Source organism: Plectropomus leopardus, chromosome 2 (genome assembly GCF_026936395.1).
Source record: "Plectropomus leopardus strain MGB_pleo_1.0 chromosome 2, ASM2693639v1, whole genome shotgun sequence".
Lineage (NCBI taxonomy): Eukaryota > Metazoa > Chordata > Actinopteri > Perciformes > Serranidae > Plectropomus > Plectropomus leopardus.
Window position 1 is genome coordinate 2,249,242 of NC_142177.1, and position 24,480 is coordinate 2,273,721.

Below are 24,480 nucleotides of genomic sequence, written 5' to 3' on the forward strand. Positions count from 1 at the left end.
GGAATATCATCTAAGCCACTTGTGATCAATAAACCCACTTACAAAGGGCTTTCAAGGCAGTATTATTTGTAATGATACTCAGTAGTGTTGAAACAATATGTTGATCTGTATCAAATCACACCAAATATGCACAGCTGCCAGCCAGGACTGGGCAAGAAGGCCAAAATCCTCTTTCACTAATAGTGTAGTTCTACATGCCAGTGTTGAAATATGTTTAATGATAATATAAATTGTTTGGAAAATTAATTGAGAAACTGTTTATGGATAAAATACCCAGAGTGGAATGTCTGCTTTTTGTCTCATTAGTTAATAAAGGCCTGAAAATCAAACGTTAATTTCAAACGGTCAGTTGAGCACTTTAACTGACATTTTTGGATTTGATATGCGTGCACACTTTTGCTTCTCTATACCTACTTATTTGATCAACAGAAAATAAATTGCCAACTATTTTGACATTTTATTAATAATTTCAGTATTCTTTTCAAGTAAACAAATGCGAAACTTTCTCTGGTAAGGATTTGCTGCTTTTATTTGTCACTCATGACACCAAACTGAATATATTTAGGTCTCGGTCTGCTGATGGGCCAAAACATGCAAAATGAAGACGTCCCCATTGATTAGGAGTAATTGTAAATGGAATTGTTTTTTCACACTTATAAACATATTTATAGACTAAATTAGGAATTGAGAAAATAATAGTCAGATTAAAGGTCCAGTGTGTTGGATTTAGTTGCATCTAGCAGACTCCAAAAGTGTTTGGTTTGTCCGCTTTGGACTACTGTAGAGACATGTCAGACTGAGTGGGAGATATTCCCCCGTGTGTGTAGACATAAAGGGCTCAATCTAAGGTAATGAAAACACAACCATTCTTAGCTTCAGGTGATTATAAACTAATGTAAATATAATCATTAATAGTATATTCTATTTCTGCCAATATAGCCACATAAAGCCTACACACTGGGCCAACAGTGATTACATAAATTGTTAAATGGCTGACTTTTTCTGTTGAAATGCACTGTAAAGGTCAATATAACACGTGATTTGGCACAGCTGTTGTCATTAACCTGTCTTCATGTTGTTTGGTCAACAATCGCTTCTCATCAAGTGTTGGCTATGATGCATGTTTGTCGTTTGCCAACCTGAAAGAGGGTGAAGAAGAGATTTAGCCATTCCATGTTTTTTAGGTGTTTCACTATGGACTTAAGTCTACAAAAACAACGTGGAAATGCTAATGTGGACACAAATGGTTTCACACAGAAACAAGCACTGTTATAGTAGACAGCTTCATGTAGTCTCAGTCACAAAAAACATTTGCTGGGTGTTGGTTCACCCAATATCATCTTAGATCAGGCATGTCAAACCGGTCCACAGGGGGGCCGGTGTGGCTGCAGGTTTTGTTTCCAACCAAGTAGCAGCACACCAGACTTGACTCATTTAATCAACTGATCTCCATCTTCAGACAGTTGATTGGTCAAACTGTGTGCTCTTGGTTGGTTGGCACAAAAACCTGCAGCCACATCGGCCCCCCTGTGGACCAGTTTGACATGCCTGTCTTAGATGTTTATGAGGTCTTGTTAATGCTCATCAGATATCCTCAAAGTGTTCGTCTTTTCATGGCTAAAATAGCAGCAGGCGGGCAGTTAGGGTAAATGTAATAAAGTATTCACGTCCTGTTGTAGCTCAAAGGCTGAATGTCTCACTTAAGTGTAAGCTACATCTCAGAGGATGAGCTCAGTTCAATTATCTGGTGGTATCAGTGTGCTTCTTTCTAATCACATTTTTTATATTATGCTCTAAATTGCATTTAAAAGACTGATGGATAATGTGTTGGTTTGTGTGTGCAGGTTTGAGAGCACAGTGCAGATCAGTAAGCTGCAGGACCTGGTGAACCGGAGTAAACTGGCCCGCTGCAGAGGGAGGTTCGTCTGTCCTGTCATCCTCTACAATGGCAAGGTGGGTACAGCTGTCAGAGACACACTAACAACATTTGCATGCACAGTTTAGTGGAGCTACGGTTATAGCTCCATTAAGCCATTTAACTGTACTCCTGTCCTTGTCCCAGCATAGACGCACTGGGGGAGAATCCATTTTAGACGGAAGCATGTCCATTATATCACGGCAGGTGGAGATATTCCCCTTTTCAGCTAGTTGCAATAAACCTATATTATTAATACAGTCTATGATATAGACCCAATCACAGTCACAACTTTTTACTTACAGTAACTTAAAACTTAAAAAAATCAATGTTAGTTCAAGTGCAGCCTACGCAATATTTAGAATATTTTAACAGTTTCACCTTGCCGTAAGACAGCCCTTAGCAATGGGATACATCGCTTGGCTTCCGTGTTGTGGGACTGTACTTTATTTATCAGAGAAGGGAGGTCGCTGGGGTGTGACTTTTTTTATTTAAAATAAATATAAAACACTATCTTTTCAAGTTGTATTTCCCTCCCTAAGTCAAAATTAAAAACACAATCCCCTCCACAGTGCTTACATTAAAAAAAAAAGCCTTACCTGTTTTGCAGCACCCCTTCCTCTCTCCCTCATACGTAAGGGACAGTCCCTATCCGTAAATACAGAGGGAGGCTGACACAGTGACAAGGAGCACACACAGAACGCTGAGTCAAGTCCGACTGAAGTGTTTACATGACGGAATAGCTCGACTTCCAATCGTATTTTCTGGGTGTGTTAGTCTGATTAAGAGAAATTTGATTTAGTCCAATTTCAGTTGGATTAACATGTTTACGTGTGCTTTTTGGGGGGGAGGGATCTATATGAGGAGATAGCAGGTCAACAGAATATGCTGCATAGACATGGTATACAACATCTGGAAGCTGGAAACCAGAACATTTATGTTAGATGCAGCTCAGTCAAGCTTTTTAGGTCATTAATCTGTAATAAACACAGTGTTTTGTTTAGGTGCCCATTCAAGCTTTAAAGTTTGCACAAGGGCTTATAACATTATGATGAAAGTATATGAATGCCAGTCTCATTCGTGATTCTCATGTTTATGTCTCATAAGTTGTTGCAGCAATTTTTGTGTCGATACCATTTGTTACTCAGATTTGGTGCTAAATTTAAGCATTTTTGACCACTTAAAAAATTGAAAAAAATTAAGCCACCATGACCTTAAGAAATACCACAGAAAAATCCATGCTGTGATTTGGAAGCAAAAACTTTTGACATACGATTTCTGTAAGGGTGACATTTTTTTAGTGACTGGATGGTGAGCACTTCTGTTTTGAAACTGCTGAGAAACCCTCTTATTGTCACCATAGCGAAACATCCTCTGAATGCCTGAGGTCTCTAGTTTGTTTAGGCTGTGATTACCTTAGAGGTCACTATAGGTCATTCTATACATCGATATTAATTCTCAAAAAGTTTCATTACACTGAAATGGCTACGAGGGGGGGATACCATTACAATACATGAATAGAATTGGTAGTTCATTAAATAATTTTATATTTTGGTAGTTAACATTAGTTTAAAGGACATTTAAAAATATTGAGGTAAATGTTGTGAGTGGCGATATAGCTTTAAAATATAGCAGTATGATTTTAAAGCTATGTAGCCCAGCTCTACCTGAACTTTTTGCTCTGGACAAGCAACTCCACAGGAATTAATAGATGCCATCTTTGGTCTGCTGTCTCGGTATTATTTGAGTCTATGAAGTGGCCATACTGGTTTTTCCCGCGCCGAAATTTATCCTAGTGTTACAACATTATTTAGCCCACTTCCCGACCAGCTAGCATACCGTGGTACCACTGGATTCCTCAGATCTTCTAGTGTCATCTAATACTTCCACTGTAGCTGTCCTTTCAGAGTTGAAGACATTAGACCTCACTGCCTCAGAGAGCGTGAAATTAAAATAACATCAGCGTTGCAGCTTGTATGAGAACACACAGTAACGGGGAGAAACCAAAATAAGAAATCCCTCCAGGTGTTACCGCTTAGAAAGAAATGAGGCAGCTGTTGTGTTGCTGCCACTACCTCTTTTCTGTATGTATAGGCTGAGAAGGTGACGAGATGTTAGTTACGGTAACAACATGCTGCTGTGAGACACCAGGCTGATCCAGAATCACTTTTTTTCCTCATCGCAGCATATTTGCCGGTCGTCCACTCTGGCAGGATGGGGTGAGCTGTATGGACGCACGGGCTACAACTACATCTTCTCAGGTACGCACACGCACACGCACACGCACACACACACACACACACACACACACACACACACACACACACACACACACACACACACACACACACACACACTTAAATATAACCTTAACAGGGAAGTTGTGGTTGACTTATTTTCCATTGCGGGCTGACGTTGCTTGTGTGCTCTCTGACATGTTAATAGTCAGTCTGTTTTCGGACAGCTGTCAAACTTTTCCTACTGACACTTAATGTTCCTCTAAGTGACTCGGGCTTAACTGCATTCACAAGTCAACAAGTAAAAACAATAAAAAGAAATTTGTATTTCTGGCACCTACTGTCATATCAAAAATGTGATGAAAGGATAAAAATAACAAAACTTGTTCACTTGATAGATCTTTTTTTCTTAAGCAAGTCTGACATTTAGAAGACATCATGGTGTGCCTCTGACGTGTTGGCTGCAGTTTCAATTCTATCATTTGTTGTGAATGAGGTAATTTATGTAACAGTGCTGGCTTTTTTGAAGTATAATACTACTTGGGTCTTACTTGTTATTTCCATTTTTCCAATTTCTATCAGCTTCTAAAAAGATTACTCACAAAGAAGAGTGGTGGGATGTCTGACAGTGCAGTACAAGACGATCAGACATGTTGTGTCCAAAATCTTGAAGCAAAACGTCTGTAATAAAAATCCATCACAGTTTACAGACCAGCTTCCTGCTTCAACTTTGAGCTACTGTGCTTATTGTAGCTGTGCATACACATACTTTACCTGTGCAATAAGTCAAGTCAAGTTAGTTTTATTTATAGAGCCCATTATCACAAAACATGGTTTGCCTCAGAGGGCTTTACAGTGTACGACATCCCTCTGCCCTTAGACCCTCAAATCACCCAAGGAAAAACTCCCGAAAAAGAACCCCTGTAACGGGGAAAAAAAGGAAGAAACCTCAGGAAGAGCGACAGAGGATGATGAGGGATCCCTCTTCCGGGACGGACAGACGTGCAATAGATGTCATAAATATCAAATGAGATACAATTGTGGCAAAAAGGAAAGAGAAAGAGAGAGGGGAGGAGAGGAGGAGAGAGGGGGAGAGAGGCACAGCAATAATAGAAACAGATGCATGTCATATTACAATAACGATAGGTGTGAAATTATTATTTGCACTCTATGATGATGTTGAGGGTGATGATAAGAGTCTCATGCATATGTTGGTAGGGAGGTGTCCAAAGGCATCGGCGCAACCAGGACCAGACCACGATCAGGGCGAGCGGTCAATAAGGGGTTATTAGTGACTTTTGTGCATAGTGCATTCACTTTCACAATGCCTGCCTGCAACTTTTGATCATTTTCATTAACGTTGAATCTGATGTTTATTCGTCGGTCGTAAACATTAGAAAACAGTGGAAATGCTATGATCTATATGTCATATCGCACAACATCATTAAATATATATATATATATATATATGTATTTGATATAATTAAAATTATATATATATATATATATATATATATATATAGATAGATAGATAGATAGATAGATAGATAGATAGATTGATGTTGATATTCTTTATTCTTTAAAACTAAACTTGTTTGTGACCTTAAAACCAACAAGACAGGTTTCTGATAAAAAAATGCAAAGTATTTATTGTCTGAATGGTAAACAGAGTTTAAGTTCTTGTCATCACTTTGAGTGAAGATATTCATCCTTTGTGCTTCTGTTTTTTGTTTTTTTTCAGGGGGCACTGATGACACATGGACAGAGCCGGAGGAGGTTCCAGAGGATGAGAGTGCTGTCAGGTAAACACATCTTTATCTAGATGAGTGTACAGTGAACACCAGACACTGGTCTGATGGTGAGCTAAATCAGCATGTGACAGTCATGATAACAATGAAACACAATGATGCAGGACACCAAAGTGTTAAAAAGTAGGGGTTTAACGATACATCCATCTGGATCTATACATTAATCCCATGATAATGATCCAAAGTCGTAGATACATATGCCTTTATTTTGACATTTCCATGGCATGCCTATGTCACCATTTCTGTCCACCTCCATCCTTAACATTTACGGTGTTTTATCACATGGATAGTAGGAGCAATTGTTCCGAAAAAGGGAGTTTCCCCCCAGGCAAATAATGGCAAACAGCCAAGAAAAAGGCAGAGTATTAGGCTTAGGTACCTAACTCTGTGCCAACTAAACTACATAGGTAGTACTGAGTGCTTATTGATTTTAAATCCATTGGTGCCAAATTTCGGTTCCTGAGAGGTCGTCTGGGTGAGAACATTGGGTTTAAACAAGAGACAAAAGTGCCACATAGCACCTAAACATGGAAGCCAGCCATGGAGCTCTGAGGCCAGCAAAAGAGTCTGCTGAGCAGCTGGGCTTAACTTTAGACAGGGAACCAGTACCAAACTCCAGACCATGTGAACAGTACCCAACTCTAATTGGGATATTTACTGATATCAACTCACATCAGTTACAGGCCCATAAATTGTATTCTGACAGACACCAACACTTAAATTATTCATAGAATCATTATAATATCATAACATGGTGAAACTTGTGATCTACACCCCTATTAAAAAGTAATATGTTACTGACTGAAGACAACTTTTAATCGTCTCATCAGGGGAAAAAAAAATGTATCCTGAGAAAGTCCATTTCTCAACCAGTCTTTCTCTCATTTAATTTTCCTCTTCCTCCTCTCTCCTCTACGTCCTTGGTGTTCTCCGTCTCTCCCTCCTTCCCTCCGTCTCTCCCTCCTCCCTTCCCTGCTTCCTCCTCCTTCAGGAACGGGGACTCGCAGCTCTTTGACAAGGTTCGGGGCCACGACATTAAGCTGCTACGTTACCTCTCGGTTCGCTACATCTGTGACCTGATGGTGGAGAACAAGAAGGTTAAGTTTGGCCTAAAGTAAGGAACAGCACGGACTAGTTCATCCACACTCGGGCTGTTGTCCAGGTCACTGTCTCCACCAGTTTTTGTTGAAAGAAACCCTGTGGGAGGCATCTGAATATTGACTCAGTGTCTTTATGTTTGACAGGAGTGTTTTGCAGATTGTGCCGTTAATTGAGACTGGTGTATACAGTGCGCTTGTGATTTTGTGTAAGCTGGGCAGGCCTTCGCCTGGCTTTGATTAGATCCAGCTCTGTGTCCAAACAGCTTGGTAATCATTGTCACACCATTCTTGGTGTTTTAAGGGCTAACCCACTGTAATTGTTAATAGCAGCTGTTAACGTCACATGTAGAGCAGATGGAACTGGTGCTAGTGTGCTAACAACAACAGAGTTCTGTCTAAATATCAAGGAAGACCTTGTAAGTAGGACTATGGATGAAATTTAGCAATTCTGCTTATTCCGGCATATTTACATGCTTACTGCTGATATGTTGATGAATGTGCATTGTCCGAATTCAGTAAATTGAATAAATTAAATTAAGTTAAGTTAAATGATATTAATTTAAGTACTAAAATAAGCATACTTATTAAGTCAGAGAAGGGAGGGCAACGCTTCCAAGTGAGGAAACACCAGATACAAGCTAAAACCTATAGATTAAAAGATACAAATTATTATTATTATTATTAGTAGTAGTAGTAGTAATAGTAGTAGAACTAGTAGTAGTAGTAGTATCAATAATAAAAAAGTAATGATAATAATAATAATAACAATAATGATAATAACGATAATAATAATAATAATAATAATAATAATAATAATAAAAATAATACATTTTAAAAATACTTTAAATAGTAGATAAACGGTAAATGAAAAGATAACAGCACAAAGTATAACAATAGATAAAAATGTAAAACAGACTAAAATGTATAAATAAATAGTCAATAAACAAATAGGTAAAGTTCAGTTAAAAGCCAGACTAGAAAGGTGTGCACAAGGAGATATCAAAAGAGGAGCACAACACATTTAGACAAACTCAAAAAGGATGTAAGGAATGGCAAGACATAATATTAATGCTAGAAAAGCAGGAAACAGGCAGTGACTTTGTTTTGTGTAGTATATAGTATAAATGTGTTGTGAAATGTGTATTAAAACACTGTATGTGCGCATGAATGCTCACTATGTATCTCATATGGCTCTTTGTGCCTTTTGTCTGTCTCTGCAGTGTGACGTCCTCTGAGAAGGCAGACAAGGCCCAACGCTATGCAGACTTCACCTTGCTCTCTGTGCCTTACCCAGGTACAATCCTCATTGGAACTTTTTCAGTCACTCTACTTGAGCTTCTCCGGTAAATTGCACACGCTGATACTATTTGCTGGCAGATGTTAACTTATTGCATATAAGATAGACAAGTTTGTTATCGAATCAAATCAAATCTTTTTATGCCTCTGTCCATCCGTCCCATTCTCGTGAACAAGGTGTCTCAAGAAAGCCTTTAGGGAATTTCTTTAAATTTGGCACCACTGTCCATTTGGACTCAGGCATAAACTGATTAGATTTTTGTGGTCATATTGCAAAGGTCAAGGTCACTGTGACCTTGTTCGTGGCATTCTTGTGAACACAGTATCACATGAACACTTTGAAGGAAATTTCAAAGTTACTGTGACCTTGCATCAATCTAATTTTATGAACTCAGCACCCTTAAGAAGGCCTTGAGGGAATTTTATAAAATTTGGCACAAACGTCCAGTTGGACTCAAGAATGTACTGGTCGTAATTTGGTTGTTATAGATCAAACGTCAAGGCCACTTTGACCTCACAAAATATGTTTCTATCCATAACTCAGGAATTCATACACTAATTATGACAATGTTTCACTCAAATGTCTTATAGTTTTAAAAAGACAAAGTAATGACAATTTATATCCAAGGACTAGAGATGGAAATTAGTTAGTAAATCTGGTACAAAGCATCTTTTTCTCCTCTGAGACCAAAGTTATTCTCTACATTGTCCCTGATTCAAATAAACTTAATAAACTAAACTAAAAGGTCAAAAGTCAACTTCAGAGTGACATCACAACGTTCTGCAAAAACACTTTACGGGCCATTACTCAACAGTCCAACATATTTCAGGAACAAAAGAGGAGACACTTAGTCAGATACTGAACTGGTGACACTGATCTTGGGTGTCCACCATAAACTGCGTCGACTATAGAGATCTTTTGTCCTGCTGGGGGCAAGATGTGTCTGAAGCATTCATGTTTTCACACATGGATGTCAACTGTAAGTGTAACTTGACTGGTTCGTGGAGGCATACAACCGCAAGCCGGTAATTCTAGTTTTGTATTTGTTTTGTTTGTTTTTTTGTTTTTTTTGTAACAGGCACAAACAAAAAGTGTTTACTGACAAATAATCTTTTTCGAAGTACAGAAACATACAGTAGCTATGTTTTTTTTCTGTCTTTTTAGGATGTGAGTTTTTTAAGGACTACAAAGACAGAGACTACACAGCAGAGGGCCTGGTGTTCAACTGGAATCAGGTACACAGACTGTTCACTGGCTGTTTACTCTGTGATCATACCGTAGCTTTGTTCTGTCACATTAACCTGAAGACACTGTGTCTCCTCTCACAGGACTATGTGGACGCTCCTTTGACAATCCCATTGTGCTTTACTCAGAACTTGAACATTGACTGGACTCGATACCAGGTTACTGCTCCTCTTATTATTCAGTGGATTCACACTGTTGTCCTCAGCCAGCACACGCACACACACACACTCACTCCGCCAGCCATGGCACACTGTTTGTCTGTGCTATTTGTGGTGTGTCAGTGCCATCTGTTGTCCAACTTGCAAAGTGCTGTGGTCATGATTTCATAACCACTGCCCCCATACAGTTCCAGTTGCAGTGTGGTTTAAACCTTACTGACTCACTTTGTGCTGCCAAACATTGTTCAAACCCACATCATTTTTATTTTAGAATCCAAAAGTACCAAATATATATGTGGGGCTGAATTTCTAAGAAATATGTATACAATGATAGTGCAACCATAAAAAAAATGTAGTGATTATGGATTCAAGGACAAAAATGACCAAAAATGGAGGGAGAGGTTAGACTTGATTTTCTTTTGTCGTTAGGTCAAAACCCAAAAATTCCAAGGCACACTGTGTTTTAAAAGTTAAAAAGCCTTTTAATAAATGGGCTCAATGCCATGCCCTGATGAGGATTGTGAGTTGACACGTGTAGGTGTCAAGCCCATTTATTGAAGGCCTTTCAGCTTTTGCAACACAGTGTGCCTAGTGTGCCAAGTCTAACCTCTTTCTCCTTTTTACAACAAGGAGACTTGCTTTAGAATAAGTCATTTAGTTAAACAAACAGCTGGAATGAGCTGCATGCTGTGCGATACTGACTGACACTGTGCTGTGAGGTGATTTGTCCAACTTGAACTTGTCTGGTCTAAAACGTCACTGCAACCAATAACCCTCTGCTGTAGCAACACTATAATTACTGTGTGTGTGTGTGTGTGTGTGTTTGTCTGTGTGTGTGTGTCTTTGCCTGTGTGTGTGTGTGTGTGTGTGTGTGTGTGTGTGTGTGTGTGTGTGTGTGTGTGTTTGTCTGTGTGTGTGTGTGTTTGTCTGTGTGTATGTTTCAGTCGTGGGACCTGGTGGAGCAGACCCAGAACTACCTGAAGCTGCTGCTCCACATCATCAACAGTGATGGTAGGTGGTGGTGGTTGTGGGAGTAAAATCACTTGAGGTGTATTAAGGGTTAACCCTTTGAAATCTGAGCACATTTACTTGATTTCTTTCAAAAACATCGAAAGAAGGCAATAAGCAGCTTAACAAGAAATGACCCACAAATCAGCAAGAAATTATTAAAAAGTTAAAAAAAATCAAGAAAGGGAAATGACCTTAAAAAAACAAAAAGAAGAAGCAAATGAAAAGATAATATATTTCTGTAGCATCATTTTAAATATGTAATTAAAGTAATTATAAACAAAGTTCTAGATATTTTCCCGTCACTTGATAATTTTCTAATAATTCTATCCCCCCCCTCTCCAGTAAAAGTAATTTTTGTTCATTTAGTTATTACCTTTAACAATTTTTTTTAATCATGGCCTTTTTTTCTCATGTCTTTGACAGAAATCAAACCAATTTGCTCAAGTTTTAAGGGTTTAAATTCTTGTGAAAGACATCTGAACACAGCACTAGAAAACTGATGTTGATCCAGGATTTAAAGGGTTAATGTAAGTTTAGGTTTGCGACTTTGGTTCATATTAGATGAAGGAAAAGACACGTTTTTTTGATTTATTATTCTTGCAGACAACTAAATCTTTATGCCCAAGTTTTAGTCAGCAGATATCAAAGTAAGACCTTAACATGCTTCCTGAGTTCATCAAAAGTACTACATTTAATTTAAAGTAACATCATGCATTTTCTACCAATCAACTGATTATTATGATTAAAGCAGAACGAGTAGTGGAAATCCAGACTAAAACACAACCCCAAAGTTTTCAAACTAAATCAAGGCAAGCAGGTCTCCATCTGAGGGTTTCCAAAGCGCCAGAGTAGTGCAGATGCTCAGCATTATAACTTAGCATTAGTTATACATTTTAAAACATAATGTATTGGTGTAGATGGAGCCTAAGCCTTTCCTTCAGTATGAAGTTCCATCTGCCACAAGATATGATCTCCTGGGAAAATGACGCATTCATTCATTATGGCACAAATGAAGATGATATAAAAAAGTTGGCTTTTTTCTACTTTTGAGAATGTGTTTATTTACTTAATAGTTAATTCCAGGGATGCACAATATTATTATTATTATATTGTTTAAATTATTTTTATTATTGACAGAGTAAACACACCATGTACAAAACATCAACTCTATGTTGAAGTATTTTTCTTATTTTGCACAATGAATGAATATGCACTGAAAAGTATTTTATTTCACGTCTCCATCTGTGTGTGGGCCATCACGGTAAAAGTATGCATCATATGATGTTAATTAAACTTTAAAAGAGACTTTATGATCACTAATATTATGTGGTTATTTTTACATCAGCATTTCAGATATTGGCAAAAAATCCAATATTGTGCATCCATAGTCAATTTAAATGATCATTTACACGTTAAAGTCATATTTCAAGCAAACATGAAATGTTCTATGGGTCTAGATTCCTCAGTGTGCAGACTGGCTTCTTTTCTCTGTCTTATGTAATAGCAGAGTAAATATCTTAAGGTTTTGGACTGTTGATCAGGAATAATGAGGAATTTTAATATGTAGCCTTGGGTTCTGGAAAATTGAGTGACTAAGCTACACGGCAACACAAAAAAGGAGCATAATCGGCTGCAAATATAACAAAAATATATATAAACATATAGCCTTGGTTTCTGGGAATTTGTAATGAACATTTTAAATTGTGTAAATTGAGTAAATAATACAGTAGTATAAAATTAGTCGCAGCTTCATAAATGTAGGTGTGTAGTACTTGTTTCCCTCTTTCAAATATTTGTATAATGCTACAGCCCAGAGCCACACATACATTCACACCCCAGGAGCATTTACACAGTGCAAAATAAATGACCCACCAAGTTAAACAATCAGCAGCTCAGATGTTCTGTGACACATGGCTCGGGAAATGACTTTGACAGTGTCTTTATTTCATGAGGATAGTAACTTGTAACTGTTTTTTTAATACCATCTTGGACTAAATGGCAACTTAATGAGTCGGACACAAACCGACAAAGTAGCAGCTGTTGGAGAAGGAAGACGAGGAGGGAGAGGAGGGAAACATGCATTCAAAAACATAAAGCTATACAAACTAAAACTTAGACATTCAAGTCCTAAAGTGTCCATGTCTTCACCCACAAAATGACGTTTGCATATCAGGAAAAGGGGGGATGGCAAGACTTTTTGTTCCCTTTACTTTCTGTGCGCACAAGAAGACACCACAGGATAGTACTGTTTGTGAACCAAACAGCGCGGCTAAATCACAGTCAGGTGCGCCCTGCCAAGTGTTTCGGGAATGTGTCAGACACACTCTTGGTAGGTGGGACGCAGGGTGGATGGCATTATTATTGGTAGTGCATTAAAAGCTGTGACAAAATGTGGCACATTGCATTCACTCTTTATAACCTGTTGAACACTTAGGGACTGTTTGGTGCATTTTACATGCTTTTCATTCTTCATTTTTGTTCATTTTGGCTGTGTTCATGAATATGGCATACATTGTGGCAAGATTGTGTATTTTTGTCTAAATCTTGAAAAAAAATCAGCTTCTACTATAAGTCTTAAATTTACTGTGGAAACTAACTTACATTCAGACTGTTATATGCAGAGAATGCTCTATTGAAACCCATTCATACTGAAAATTTTGATCCCACAGCCATCAAAGCAGAAAAACATGCATTGTATTATTTCTGGGTGACATTCTGGGCTTTTGACTTGGAATTTGTCATTTTTACTACAGGCATATGGAGAAAATACATGCTTTTTCCACTGGATACACCGTCGCAGCTAATCATTGACATATCCCAGGCTGTGATCATCCAAAAAAAAAAAAAAACATTTAAAAAATCTGATTTGCATTGTAATATATTGAAAATAATTAATTTTTTATGTTTTTTTTTTTTATCTTAAAACATAGTGTCATTACTACCTGACCTACCTGACTACCTGATCAAAGTAGAAAATAATATTAATGTACAATATATCTGATTTTGAAAATTGCTTTTTGTGTGCAGAGCGATACCAGTGTGTGTAATATTTTAATAGTATATTAAAACGGGGCCCTAAGGGTTAATCACAGAGCTCGCCCGTGACCGTTTGAGAAGAGAGCAGAGAGTTCTCCTCAGAGGAAACTTAGTGTTGTCTGGGATGGAAATTAGTATAAAAAAAATAAGTTTGGAACCTGAACAGTCTCTATCACATCATGTTGCTTATCACACCATTCTGTGTTGTGATTAAAAATGTGGAGCTCCAGGCGACACTTTGCCTGTCTTAAAAAAAAAAAAACATGACACCCAGCCGTTACCCCAATAACCGGTGTTCCTCTAAAGGTGGATTCACGAGGTGAAAGACTGGAACACACTAGTTTTAAAGACTGAAAAGCGGAGCGCTCATAAGCATGAGGGGAGTCTGTGGTTATTTTACAACAGTCTGATGCTGGTTGCACATAATTATATCAGCAGATCTGCTGTGCATAATTGCGGTTTGACAGTGTGTAACACCACTCCAGTTCCAGACTGCAGATGGTACAGATGCCTGCTGCCTTCAGATGACTGTAAAGAGAGACAGCAGTGTAAAGGAAAAGCCTTCAGTGTATAACACTAAGGTGAACCAGAGAATACTAGTGTTGATATTTGCATGTTGAAAATTCTACAATTCTACAATTTCATTTAGCTGACGCTTTTATCCAAAGCGACGTACAACACAAGCAAGAATTTAGACTTAAGGAAAAAACCCTTAGTAAGTGCAAAAAGTGCTTCAGGTCTGATTGGTCACAGGTATTGCCGTCTAGTGGCAGAAGAAGTGCCGCACAGCCCCCCCTTTTTTTTTTTTTTTTTGAAACCAAAGTAATAACCAGTAGTGATCTCAGCATCTGAGATTCAACAATCTCAGTATCACTACTTACGATGACAGTCAACATACAACATCACACAACTTTGTCAGTGCTAGATAATCATTAGGTGCTGGGTTTTGGACCTTCTGACTTAATTTACCCCAAAGGGCAAAGCAGAGAAGAGTCAGGTTAAGTGCCTAGGTGTTCTCGGAGCAAATGAGTTTTCAATTGTCTCTTAAAAGTAGAAAGGGACTCAGCAGAACGCACAGAGTTTGGAAGTTTGTTCCACCATTTGGGAACAACAGAAGAGAAGAGTCTGGCTAGAGATTTAGAGCCGTGCTGGGCTGGAAGCACCAGGCGTCTTTCGCATGCAGAGCGTAGTGGGCGAGAAGGAGAGTAGACCTGGATCAGGGATTCCAGGTAGGCTGGAGCAGTTCTTGTGATTGTTTTGTAAGCCAAGAGAAGTGCTTTGAATTTGATCCTGGCTGCCACTGGAAGCCAGTGAAGAGAAATTAGCAGCGGGGTGACATGTGCTCTTTTGGGCTGGTTGAAGACCAGATGTGCTGCTGCATTCTGGATCATCTGAAGAGGTTTGAATGAGCATGCAGGGAGGCCTGTCAGAAGAGAGTTGCAGTAGTCAATGCGTGAGATCACAAGAGCCTGAACCAGAAGCTGTGTGGCCTGTTGGGTCAGGAAGGGTCTGATCTTCCTGATGTTGTAGAGGGCATAACGGCAAGACCGAGAAACTGAGGCCACATGAACCTTAAAGGTCAGCTGGTCATCAATCATGACACCCAGGTTTCTGGCTGAGTTTGTGGGCACAAGTAGGCGCGAGTCAAGTTGGACACTGATCCGAGGCTGAACAGATGGACAAGCTGGAAAGACCATGAGTTCGGTCTTAGACAGATTTAGCTGAAGGTGGCGTTCCTTCATCCATGTGGAGATATCAGCCAGACACGCTGATATAGCTAAAAAAAGCTGTTATAGTGTAAACTACCAACAACGGCCCAAACTCAGTGAGAGCACGCAGTCTCCTTATGACATGACGTCATCACACATTGCCTACATGTTTCTGTTCCCCTCAGTGTTAAGCCCAAGTCGGCGCCCATGATTTTACCTTGAAATTGTGAATTACACTTATTGTTTGAATGCTTTTTTTATTTGCATAAACAGGGAATCCAAAAAAGGTGAACATCTGTCATAAATTGAAGTAAATGGGACCTTTGGTTTTTTTTAACTGCAAAACTTTATTAAGATAATGTCACAAACTCTGAGACAACTTGTGCAGCATAATCCAAGTCTCTTTTATCATATGCTCAGTATTTCAAAAAACAAACAACAAACAAACAAACAAAAAACAAGCATTTTTGCAGATACATTCTGATTTTTAAAATGTTGTCTCATGCACAGATGAGTGCCTGGTCACCTACTTGCTCAGGCACTCTCAGGGTGCACAACTCCTTGGCAGAAGAGCTACATATTGTAACTTAGGTGAAATGCATGTGTTTAGGGTGTACTCAGCATACAACTGGATAAATGAGACTTGGATTTTACTGCATGAGTTGTGTGAGTTTTTAAATGGATGTTTTAATGTAGTTTTGCTGTTGTTAAAAATGTGGACCCTATTTATTTGAATTCAGGGAGAATGTTTTTTTGATTTAACATGAAGGCATGTGAGAGAAAGTTTTCTTTACAAAAGAATGAAGCCTCTTTTCCACTGCACAAAAAACCCCAGCTAACATATGATGTGAGAGTCTAAAGGCAGACGGATGTTGTATGCTGTAAAGCCCTCTGAGGCAAACTGTGTTTTGTGATAAATGAATCTGCAGTGGTCATGGGTATTTATTGCCTCTGGCTCTGATCGGCAGTGATGGAAACACAATGCCTGGTTAATGCGCTAATGTCAGCTCCTTAGCCAGCAAGATGCAGTAAAGCGCCATCACTCTTTACTGCCCATCTCCTCCAAAATAAGTAAGAGATATATAAACAGAAGTGACAATAATAATAATAATAATAATAATAATAATAATAATAATAATAATAATAATAATGATAATAATAATAATGATAATAATAATAATAATAATAATAATGATAATAATAATAATAATGATACTAGTAAAAATGATATATCATCAAATTATTATTATATCATAATTATTATTACTATTATATATTAATAATAACTTTATTTGTATTGCACTCTTCTGAACAAAGTTACAAAGTGCTTCACAAAGTGCATTAAAAATAAATAAAACAAAGAAATATAAAGTTACAATAAATATATAGTTAAAATAACAGAGCAAAAAGAAATAAAACACAAAATTTCCATATCATAAATGTACAAATCAGTCATTAGAAGGAAAAGCTTTCCTATAAAAATATGTTTTAAGCAATGATTTAAGAACGGGCAATGTGTTGGCAAGCCTAATATCCTCAGGCAGAGAGTTCCAGAGTCCAGGAGCCCTGATGGCAGAATCAACCACCGCAAAGTTTACACAGACCTCTCTGCATGCTACTGTTGACTGTTTACCTGTTCTCCAGTCTGTTTGTGACATCAAACAGACACACCAAAACAACCTACACACACATTCTTGTCTGCTGCAGAATCGAGTACACAGCTCTGCTCTACTGGCAATGGGAAAGCAGTCTAAAGCCTGTTTTTAGCAAGTTTACCTGTATTTAAAAAACACAATGTGCAGTGGTGATTTTGGTGGAAAAGGGTTATGGTTAATATAGAAATGGTCATTTTGTGGGTGAAGTGTAACTTAAAAGCTGGATTATTCAAACGTTGATTTGAACAATCATATAATGGCTATGGTCTCTATTTCCTAAAGCACTCTGCAGTGCCTCTGTTGATCCTGAACTTTGTGTTGTGTGTTGTTTCAGATGAGAGTGGCCTCCTGGTGCACTGCATATCAGGCTGGGACCGAACGCCTCTTTTTGTGTCCCTCCTCAGGCTCTCCCTGTGGGCAGTAAGTTCCTCCTCTCTTTTCTCCTCCTTTCTTTTCATCTCCTTTCTTCTCCCCTGGTGTCTCTACTCATGACAGTCCGTCACCCGGCAGCTCATTTGGCCCCTCCAACATTAATTAGTGACTTTACTAATCCCACGCTGAATCCATCTGCCTCGGCCTCATTCATACATCTCCATATACAACAAATTTACCATTTCAAACACGCCTTTTAATTAGCCTCTTCTGTATTCATCGGCTTTACTAAAAATAGAAGCCTTATGTTATAAATATGTAATCTTTTACTCAAGATGTGGTCCATACTGGAAGCTGCTTATAAAACCACAGACCGCACATCCACTATGGAGCGCTTTTTTCAGACAGATGTAGAAATCCTGTTTGGATGAAAGAAGCTGCGTGACACTCTCTGGACGATTGGCCTCATGGCATTTAATTTAACATGCGATGTTTGAGATGTTTGACTCTTTCTTTTCATATATTTTTCACAGGATGGCGCCGTGCATGCCAGCCTGGAGCCAGCCGAGATCCTTTATCTGACCATTGCTTACGACTGGTTCCTCTTTGGGTAAAAATAATCATTTACATCGTCCACTATCATAATTTTATGACTTCACGGTGAGCCATAACTCATGGCGCATTAGCCGGCATGAATACTTTAGAGGTGCATTTCGTCAGTGCCATCTGGTTTGAGACGTGCCATGTTTGTCTGCAACGGGTAATTGAGAACTGACTGGTGAAGCAGTGGGAGCAGTGGGAGGGGGACGCCAGGACAGCATGAGACAAGGGCTCTGGCTCTGCTCTTGACCACATCTTTTATCCTCCCACTCTCCACGTTTTCTATCTCTCTCGCACACACACACACACACACACACACACACACTCACACACACACTCACACTCCCTCTCTGGGTTCTCCTTTTATAATTAACAGCATGATTTCTCCAATTTGAGCCCATCAGAGGCAGTCTCGTAAAAAGCCCCTTCACTGCCAGCTAGCCCATGTAATTATACATCAGCAGGCTTGCCCAAGCCCTCGAGACATTTGCCAAGCAGAAGAAATGTGTGTGTGTGTGTAAAAGTGAGAGAGAGAGAGATCAGTGAAGAAGGAGTTGGATGAAGCAGAGAGCCACAGGGAGCGCCCAGAGGTGCTGGAGCTGCAGCACTTCACCTCATCAGTCACAACTGAATTTATATTTGGACTACAGGTTATTTGTGGAGTGATCTATTGATTTCTGTTCTCTTTCATGGCCACAAACACTGTGAGCAGCACTGAAATAACTGTTACAAAACCACTCTCAAGAAAGCATAGTGGATTCTGCTCCAGTGCCTGTGCTCTTTCTGATCCCCAGTGAAGTCCTTGACTCATGCTTTGATTGGCTGAATTAAAGGGCAAGTTCACCCTAATTCTGAAAAAAGCTCCTTTTCTCATAGACGTCAGACACACACTTGAAGACTTTGAAAAGACTTTGAAAAGACTAGAGTCTCTCAGACTCTCACATCTAAAGACAATATGAGTTTTTTAAGGCCCAGACTTGCCAAACTGATATTAGAGAACCAGGGGCGATTAAATCCCTCTGCTATCACCTCATGTAGCTGTGTTTCGGCCAAAAAGTTGCATATGAACACAAAAACGACAGTCAGCTAGTGCGTAAGTCCTGCACCTGCGTGAGATACCAGCAGATGGTGGTCATCTGTAAAAGTCATTCAAAACAGGAAACCAGAAGACCACCATTACACTAGTAAGCCAGTTAACACATTATCAACACAATCTAATGTTGACAGAACAAAACATATTTACCCAAAACACGAACCTTCAGGAGACGTTTCTGCTAAAGAGCTCAGTGGCTAAAGAAAAATAATCTTACCTCATATAACAAGTTTGTTTCCACCTCCCTGCCGCTTGACTTTAGCTGTATCTTTACATTCCTCACTTCTGTTTCTCTTCTCATGCGCTGAGCTGAACCAATCACAGTGATTTCATTCGCCGACATGCTCCACTGTGCCAGCGTTGATTAAACATGCTGAATCTGCGGAAAAAAAGCAGAATAACGCTGATGAGGGCCAACAGTGAAGGACACAGTTCAGTGACAAGAGTCACAGATGCTCACCGTCGGCCCAACATTGACTGACCGAGCGGCGGCCTGCTGTGGTGAAAGCTCATCAATACACTGCGAAATGACTATTGAAAATACAGTATAAACGGCGCCGACTACTTTGTAGGAATGGTTTGTACTCCTGGTCAACTCTTTGTAACATGCGTCTTTACATAGAAAACATGGGATTTTGTTGAGTAGAGGGTTTTTTTCCTTTTTCCTTTTATTTTTTATTGTTTTTTCCAAACAGGCATGAGGTCTGGGCATTATCATGCAATAGGTTAAAAAATAACAAGAGACAGACTAATGTTACAAAATCTGGTGATTGTAACAATCTCATTTCTCCCAATATTTATCTCCCCTGTCTTTTTGTAGTCTAAGGGAGAAAGTCATTTTTTCCATTAAACGAATGGAATTAACTACTTTGACAAAAAGGGCAATAGTGGGGGAGGTTCTCTGCAACCAGTATTTTGTCATTGTTTTTTGCCAGCAGCCATAAAGATTTTCAGAAGGTGTGTGTCCCTCTTATTGAGTTTTTTTTAAATAATTCCAAAGCACAGAGAGGTAAAAGGCAAATCATTTCTCACATCCAGAATCCTACTAAATGATATTAAATGGTCCACTCTTTCCCAAAAAACCTGAACAGACACTATGGACAAGAACAGTAGATATGCGTATGATACATCAAAACCTATGTGCTCTCCCTCCAGCATGACTGCTGAGACCTGCTGAATTTGGATTTCTGATTGGGGATAATTAAGAACCAGGTCAAATTTTTCCAGCAGATATCTCTCCAAAACAGAGAGTTTGTGGAGGTTGACTGAGTTTCCCATACCTGAAGCCATGATTCCTCTGATATTTCTAAATTGGCTTTCTTTTCCCAATGCAGTTTAATATAATTAGTTGAATGCTGAGTAGTGTTTTTGACATAAATCAGTGGCAGCTGGCATATAATGCATTATATTCCTCTGTGTCTTTTCCAGTCACATGCTGCCAGATCGACTCTCCAAAGGAGAGGAGGTAAGTTTGTCTGCAAATTCATTTTTACATTTTTTTCTATGAGTATGATGATACACTGTAGCTTCTATTTACTGGAAGGAGACTGACAGGGATGCTAAGTCATCATCTTGTTAATAATATTCCTTTTAGGTTTTTTTATTTATATATATATATATATCTTTTTTATTGGCAAATTGTGAGGACATAAGCCACACATAAATCAAAACACAAACACTTAAAAGTGCAGTCGAACACACTCACACACAATCCCAGGCATACACACACATCCAGGAGGAGTTACCAGTAACTAAATCAAGTTCATCATATGCATGTGTTTTAAGGACCCAGGACCATAACAGCATATATCTTCTGCTGTAGCCAGGGTCTGTGTAAACAAAATAAAAACAGAAACACGTGATCAGAATACAAGAAGAAGTCCTGATCATATATACATAAAGTCAGATTGAGTCACGGTGTTGCAAGAAAGGACCCCAGGATTCTTCCCATTTATCTTGACATTTTGAATTATTGAATCACAGCTTCTGCATGTGCGTGACTGGAATAATTTCATGCAGCCAGTTTCTAAAGCATGGTAGGATCGATGTCTTCCAGGACAAAGTTTTTTTGTTTTGTTTTGCTTTTCAAAACCATGCTCATCATCAGGTTTGTTTGAATGTGTAAACGGAAAATTAAACAGTCCTCAGAGCATCCAGAGAAAGTCAGATCTCTGTCTGGAGAGAGTCTTATGGTAAATCTCTAAAAAAAAAAAGAAAAAATTTTGACCAGAAAGGATTAATCAGAGGGCAGTCTCAAAAAATATACAGCAGGGTACCGTCGTCTGATTTAGATATATCACAAAGTGGGGATACAGTAGGGTGAGATATTTGAGGTTGAAACACATCAAACATTCAGTCAGATTTTGAGATGAAGCAACATGAAAAATGGTTTTGTTCTGAGAAGGTTATGATAAAAATATTTGATATAGGGCATGATCAAGCAAATGGAATGGAAAGGCCAAAAAATGTTTTGCCCTGGGTTTAAAATTCCAAACAAGATAAAGTCCTGTTCTCTCTGATTTCAGTGATGTGTCAAAACCACTGGAAACTTTATAAACTACTAAGTTGTTCCAACTTTACAGGTTATTGCAGCCTCTCCTGTGTGATCTCTATATAATGCACTCAGAAAAAAAAAGTTTTGCTTACAAAAGAAATATTTGGGGATGTAGATGCTGAAAATACACATATTGCTCTAATAATTTTTATAACAAATATTGAGCTGATTTTTCCATTATATTTTCCCATAAAGCTCACCTGTTTGACCAGCACAGTAAAGAGTCCCTTTTTACAATTATTGTAGTTGATGGTGACAGTAAAATTACATGACTGACTGCTGAGTTATGCTGCAAGGCAAGGCAAGGCAGCTTTATTTGTATAGCACATTTCATACACAGGGCAATTCAAAGTGCTTTACAGAGTAATAAAATATAAAAACACAATAAAAGATACAGATTTACAATAAAACAGAAAGAGATAAGATAAACAAGTTAAAATCAATTACTAAATTACTTTTAAAAAAGCGCAGACAAGAGGTGCAAAGGTAAAAAGATCATTTAAAATTATTTACAATCAAATTTAAAATAAGTTGGTAGTCAGCAGGTGGAGTAGGCAGTGTGAAAAAGGAATGTTTTTAGCTTTGCCTTGAAAGTGATCAGAGTCTGGGCTTGTCAAATCTCATCTGGGAGGTTATTCCAGGTTTGTTCTGCATGATAACAAAATGCTGCTTCACCATGTTTAGTTCTGACTCTTGGATGCTCAGTAGGCCGGCCCCTGATGTTCTGAGGGTCCTTGAGGGTTCATATGTCACAAGCATGTCAGAGATATATTTTGGTGCTGAGCCACAGATTAAGTTACTGATTTGATGTGACTGTGGAAATTTAAATCAGAGTCCAGGATAACCCCAAGGTTTTTTGCTTGACTCCAAGTTATGAGAGAGTCCATGGCCCAAAGACAATGATATCGCTCTTATCTCTATTGAGTTGGAGAAAATTTTGATGCATTCAATCATTGATTTGCTCAACAGTGACACAAACGTTCTACAGGTTCATAATCACCTGGTGAAAGTGATACGTATATCTGTGTGTCATCTGCATAATTGTGGTAGGCTACTTTGTTATTTTGCATAGTCTGGCCTAATGGAAGCATATAGAGATTAAACAAGAGGGGTCCCAAAATGGACCCCTGTGGGACCCCACATGCCATAGTCATCTTCTCTGACTTGCGGTTTCCTATTGAGACAAAGTACTTCCTGTCATGAAGATATGACTTGAACCATTTAAGAAAAGTGCCAGAGTCTGACCCAATTTTCTAGTCTTTCTAATAATATTGTGTGGTCCACTGTGTCAAAGGCAGCACTTAGATCCAGTAGCACTAAAATAGTGAGTGCAGTGACTTTATGAGTGCAGTCTCAGTGCTGTGATGGGACCGAAAACCTGACTGAAAGTTATCATAGCAATTGTTTAGTTTTATAAAGTTTATAAAGTTGCTGGTGGACAACTTCAATAACTTTACTGAAAAAAGGTAAGTTTGAAATCGGCTGATAGTTGTTCAGTACAATGACATCCAGGCTGGTCCTCTTTAGGAAAAGCTTGATGACTGGAGTTTTCAAAGCATTTGGAAAAGTGCCCGATTGGAAAGACAGATTAACTATAAGAGTGAGTTGTTTTACCAGACTGTTCAGAACAGTTTCAAGAAGGCTAGTGTGTAAAACATGAAGGCAGCAGGTGGAAGAACCGAGACTGGAGATAATTTCTTCCAGTGTTTTTGCACTGATGGCTTTAAATTGTTCCATACTTAGTAAGTTACCTTGGGAAACCTGCAGTGATGGCACATTATTCTTTGGCATTGAAGAGTTAATTACAAGTCTTGATGCCTTGAACCTTGCAATTAAAAAAGTCAGCAAACTCATTACATTTGTTGGTGGAAACTAGTTCTGGAGATATTGGAACAGGAGGGTTAGTTAATCTGTCCATGGTAGCAAATAACACACGTGAATTGTTACTGTTTCTGTTGATGATCAGAGAAAAATGACTGCCTTGCACTTCTCAAGGTCAAATTATAAATGCGTACGTTTTCTTTATAGATTTCAAAATGAACGTGAAGCTTTGACTTACGCCATTTTAGTTCTGCTCCCTTTTCTGGACCATTACAGAAGGAGTGTTTCTCCACGGTGCCTTCTGCCTTTTACTTATTAATTTCACCTTAACAGGAGAAATGGCATCAATTACATTTGCAATTTCAGAAGTGCAGGAGTTCAAGAGATCATCAACATGGTTTGAGATTGTGTCAGTTTCAAATTGGATGGATAAGAGATAAAAACTCACCAAATGACAGCTTCTTAAAAAGAAATCTGTCCCTGAAAAGGGCACAGACACCACCTCCTTTTTGTTCTGTCATGCTTCAAACTCAAATCTAAAATTTGGTGGGGTGGATTCAATAAGAACAGCAATTCCATTTTTGTTGTCCAACCAAATCTCAGTTAAAAACATAAAATCAAGCTTATAAGAGGTTATAAGGTTATAAAATCATTGATTAAAAGTGATTTATCACCCAAGGATCTGATATTAAGTACAGCTAGTTTCAGGTTTGTTTGTTTGAGCAGGGCCTGAGATACTCTGCTGACAGGGAATTTGAATCAGATTTTTAGGATTGGAGGATCTTACTGTCACCTCTTATCTATTCTTTGCCTTGAGACTGGAGCGATTGTACTCGGGATGTTTATTCTCTCCCCGAGCCTCAGATTGC

General features: G+C 38.6%; 1 protein-coding gene across 1 annotated transcript in view; it reads left to right on the top strand.

Annotated features, from left to right (window-relative positions):
- The window catches only part of mtmr14 (myotubularin related protein 14), a 50,653-nt gene that overhangs the window by 3,358 nt on the left and 22,815 nt on the right, over positions 1-24,480 (top strand). Inside the window, exons 3-13 of the mRNA XM_042498775.2 lie at positions 1,845-1,953; positions 4,101-4,176; positions 5,894-5,954; positions 6,952-7,074; positions 8,281-8,354; positions 9,522-9,592; positions 9,686-9,760; positions 10,705-10,771; positions 17,506-17,591; positions 18,077-18,153; positions 20,665-20,701. Of these exons, the coding sequence (XP_042354709.2) occupies positions 1,845-1,953; positions 4,101-4,176; positions 5,894-5,954; positions 6,952-7,074; positions 8,281-8,354; positions 9,522-9,592; positions 9,686-9,760; positions 10,705-10,771; positions 17,506-17,591; positions 18,077-18,153; positions 20,665-20,701 (856 nt within the window). The remainder of the gene's footprint in view (positions 1-1,844; positions 1,954-4,100; positions 4,177-5,893; positions 5,955-6,951; positions 7,075-8,280; positions 8,355-9,521; positions 9,593-9,685; positions 9,761-10,704; positions 10,772-17,505; positions 17,592-18,076; positions 18,154-20,664; positions 20,702-24,480) is intronic.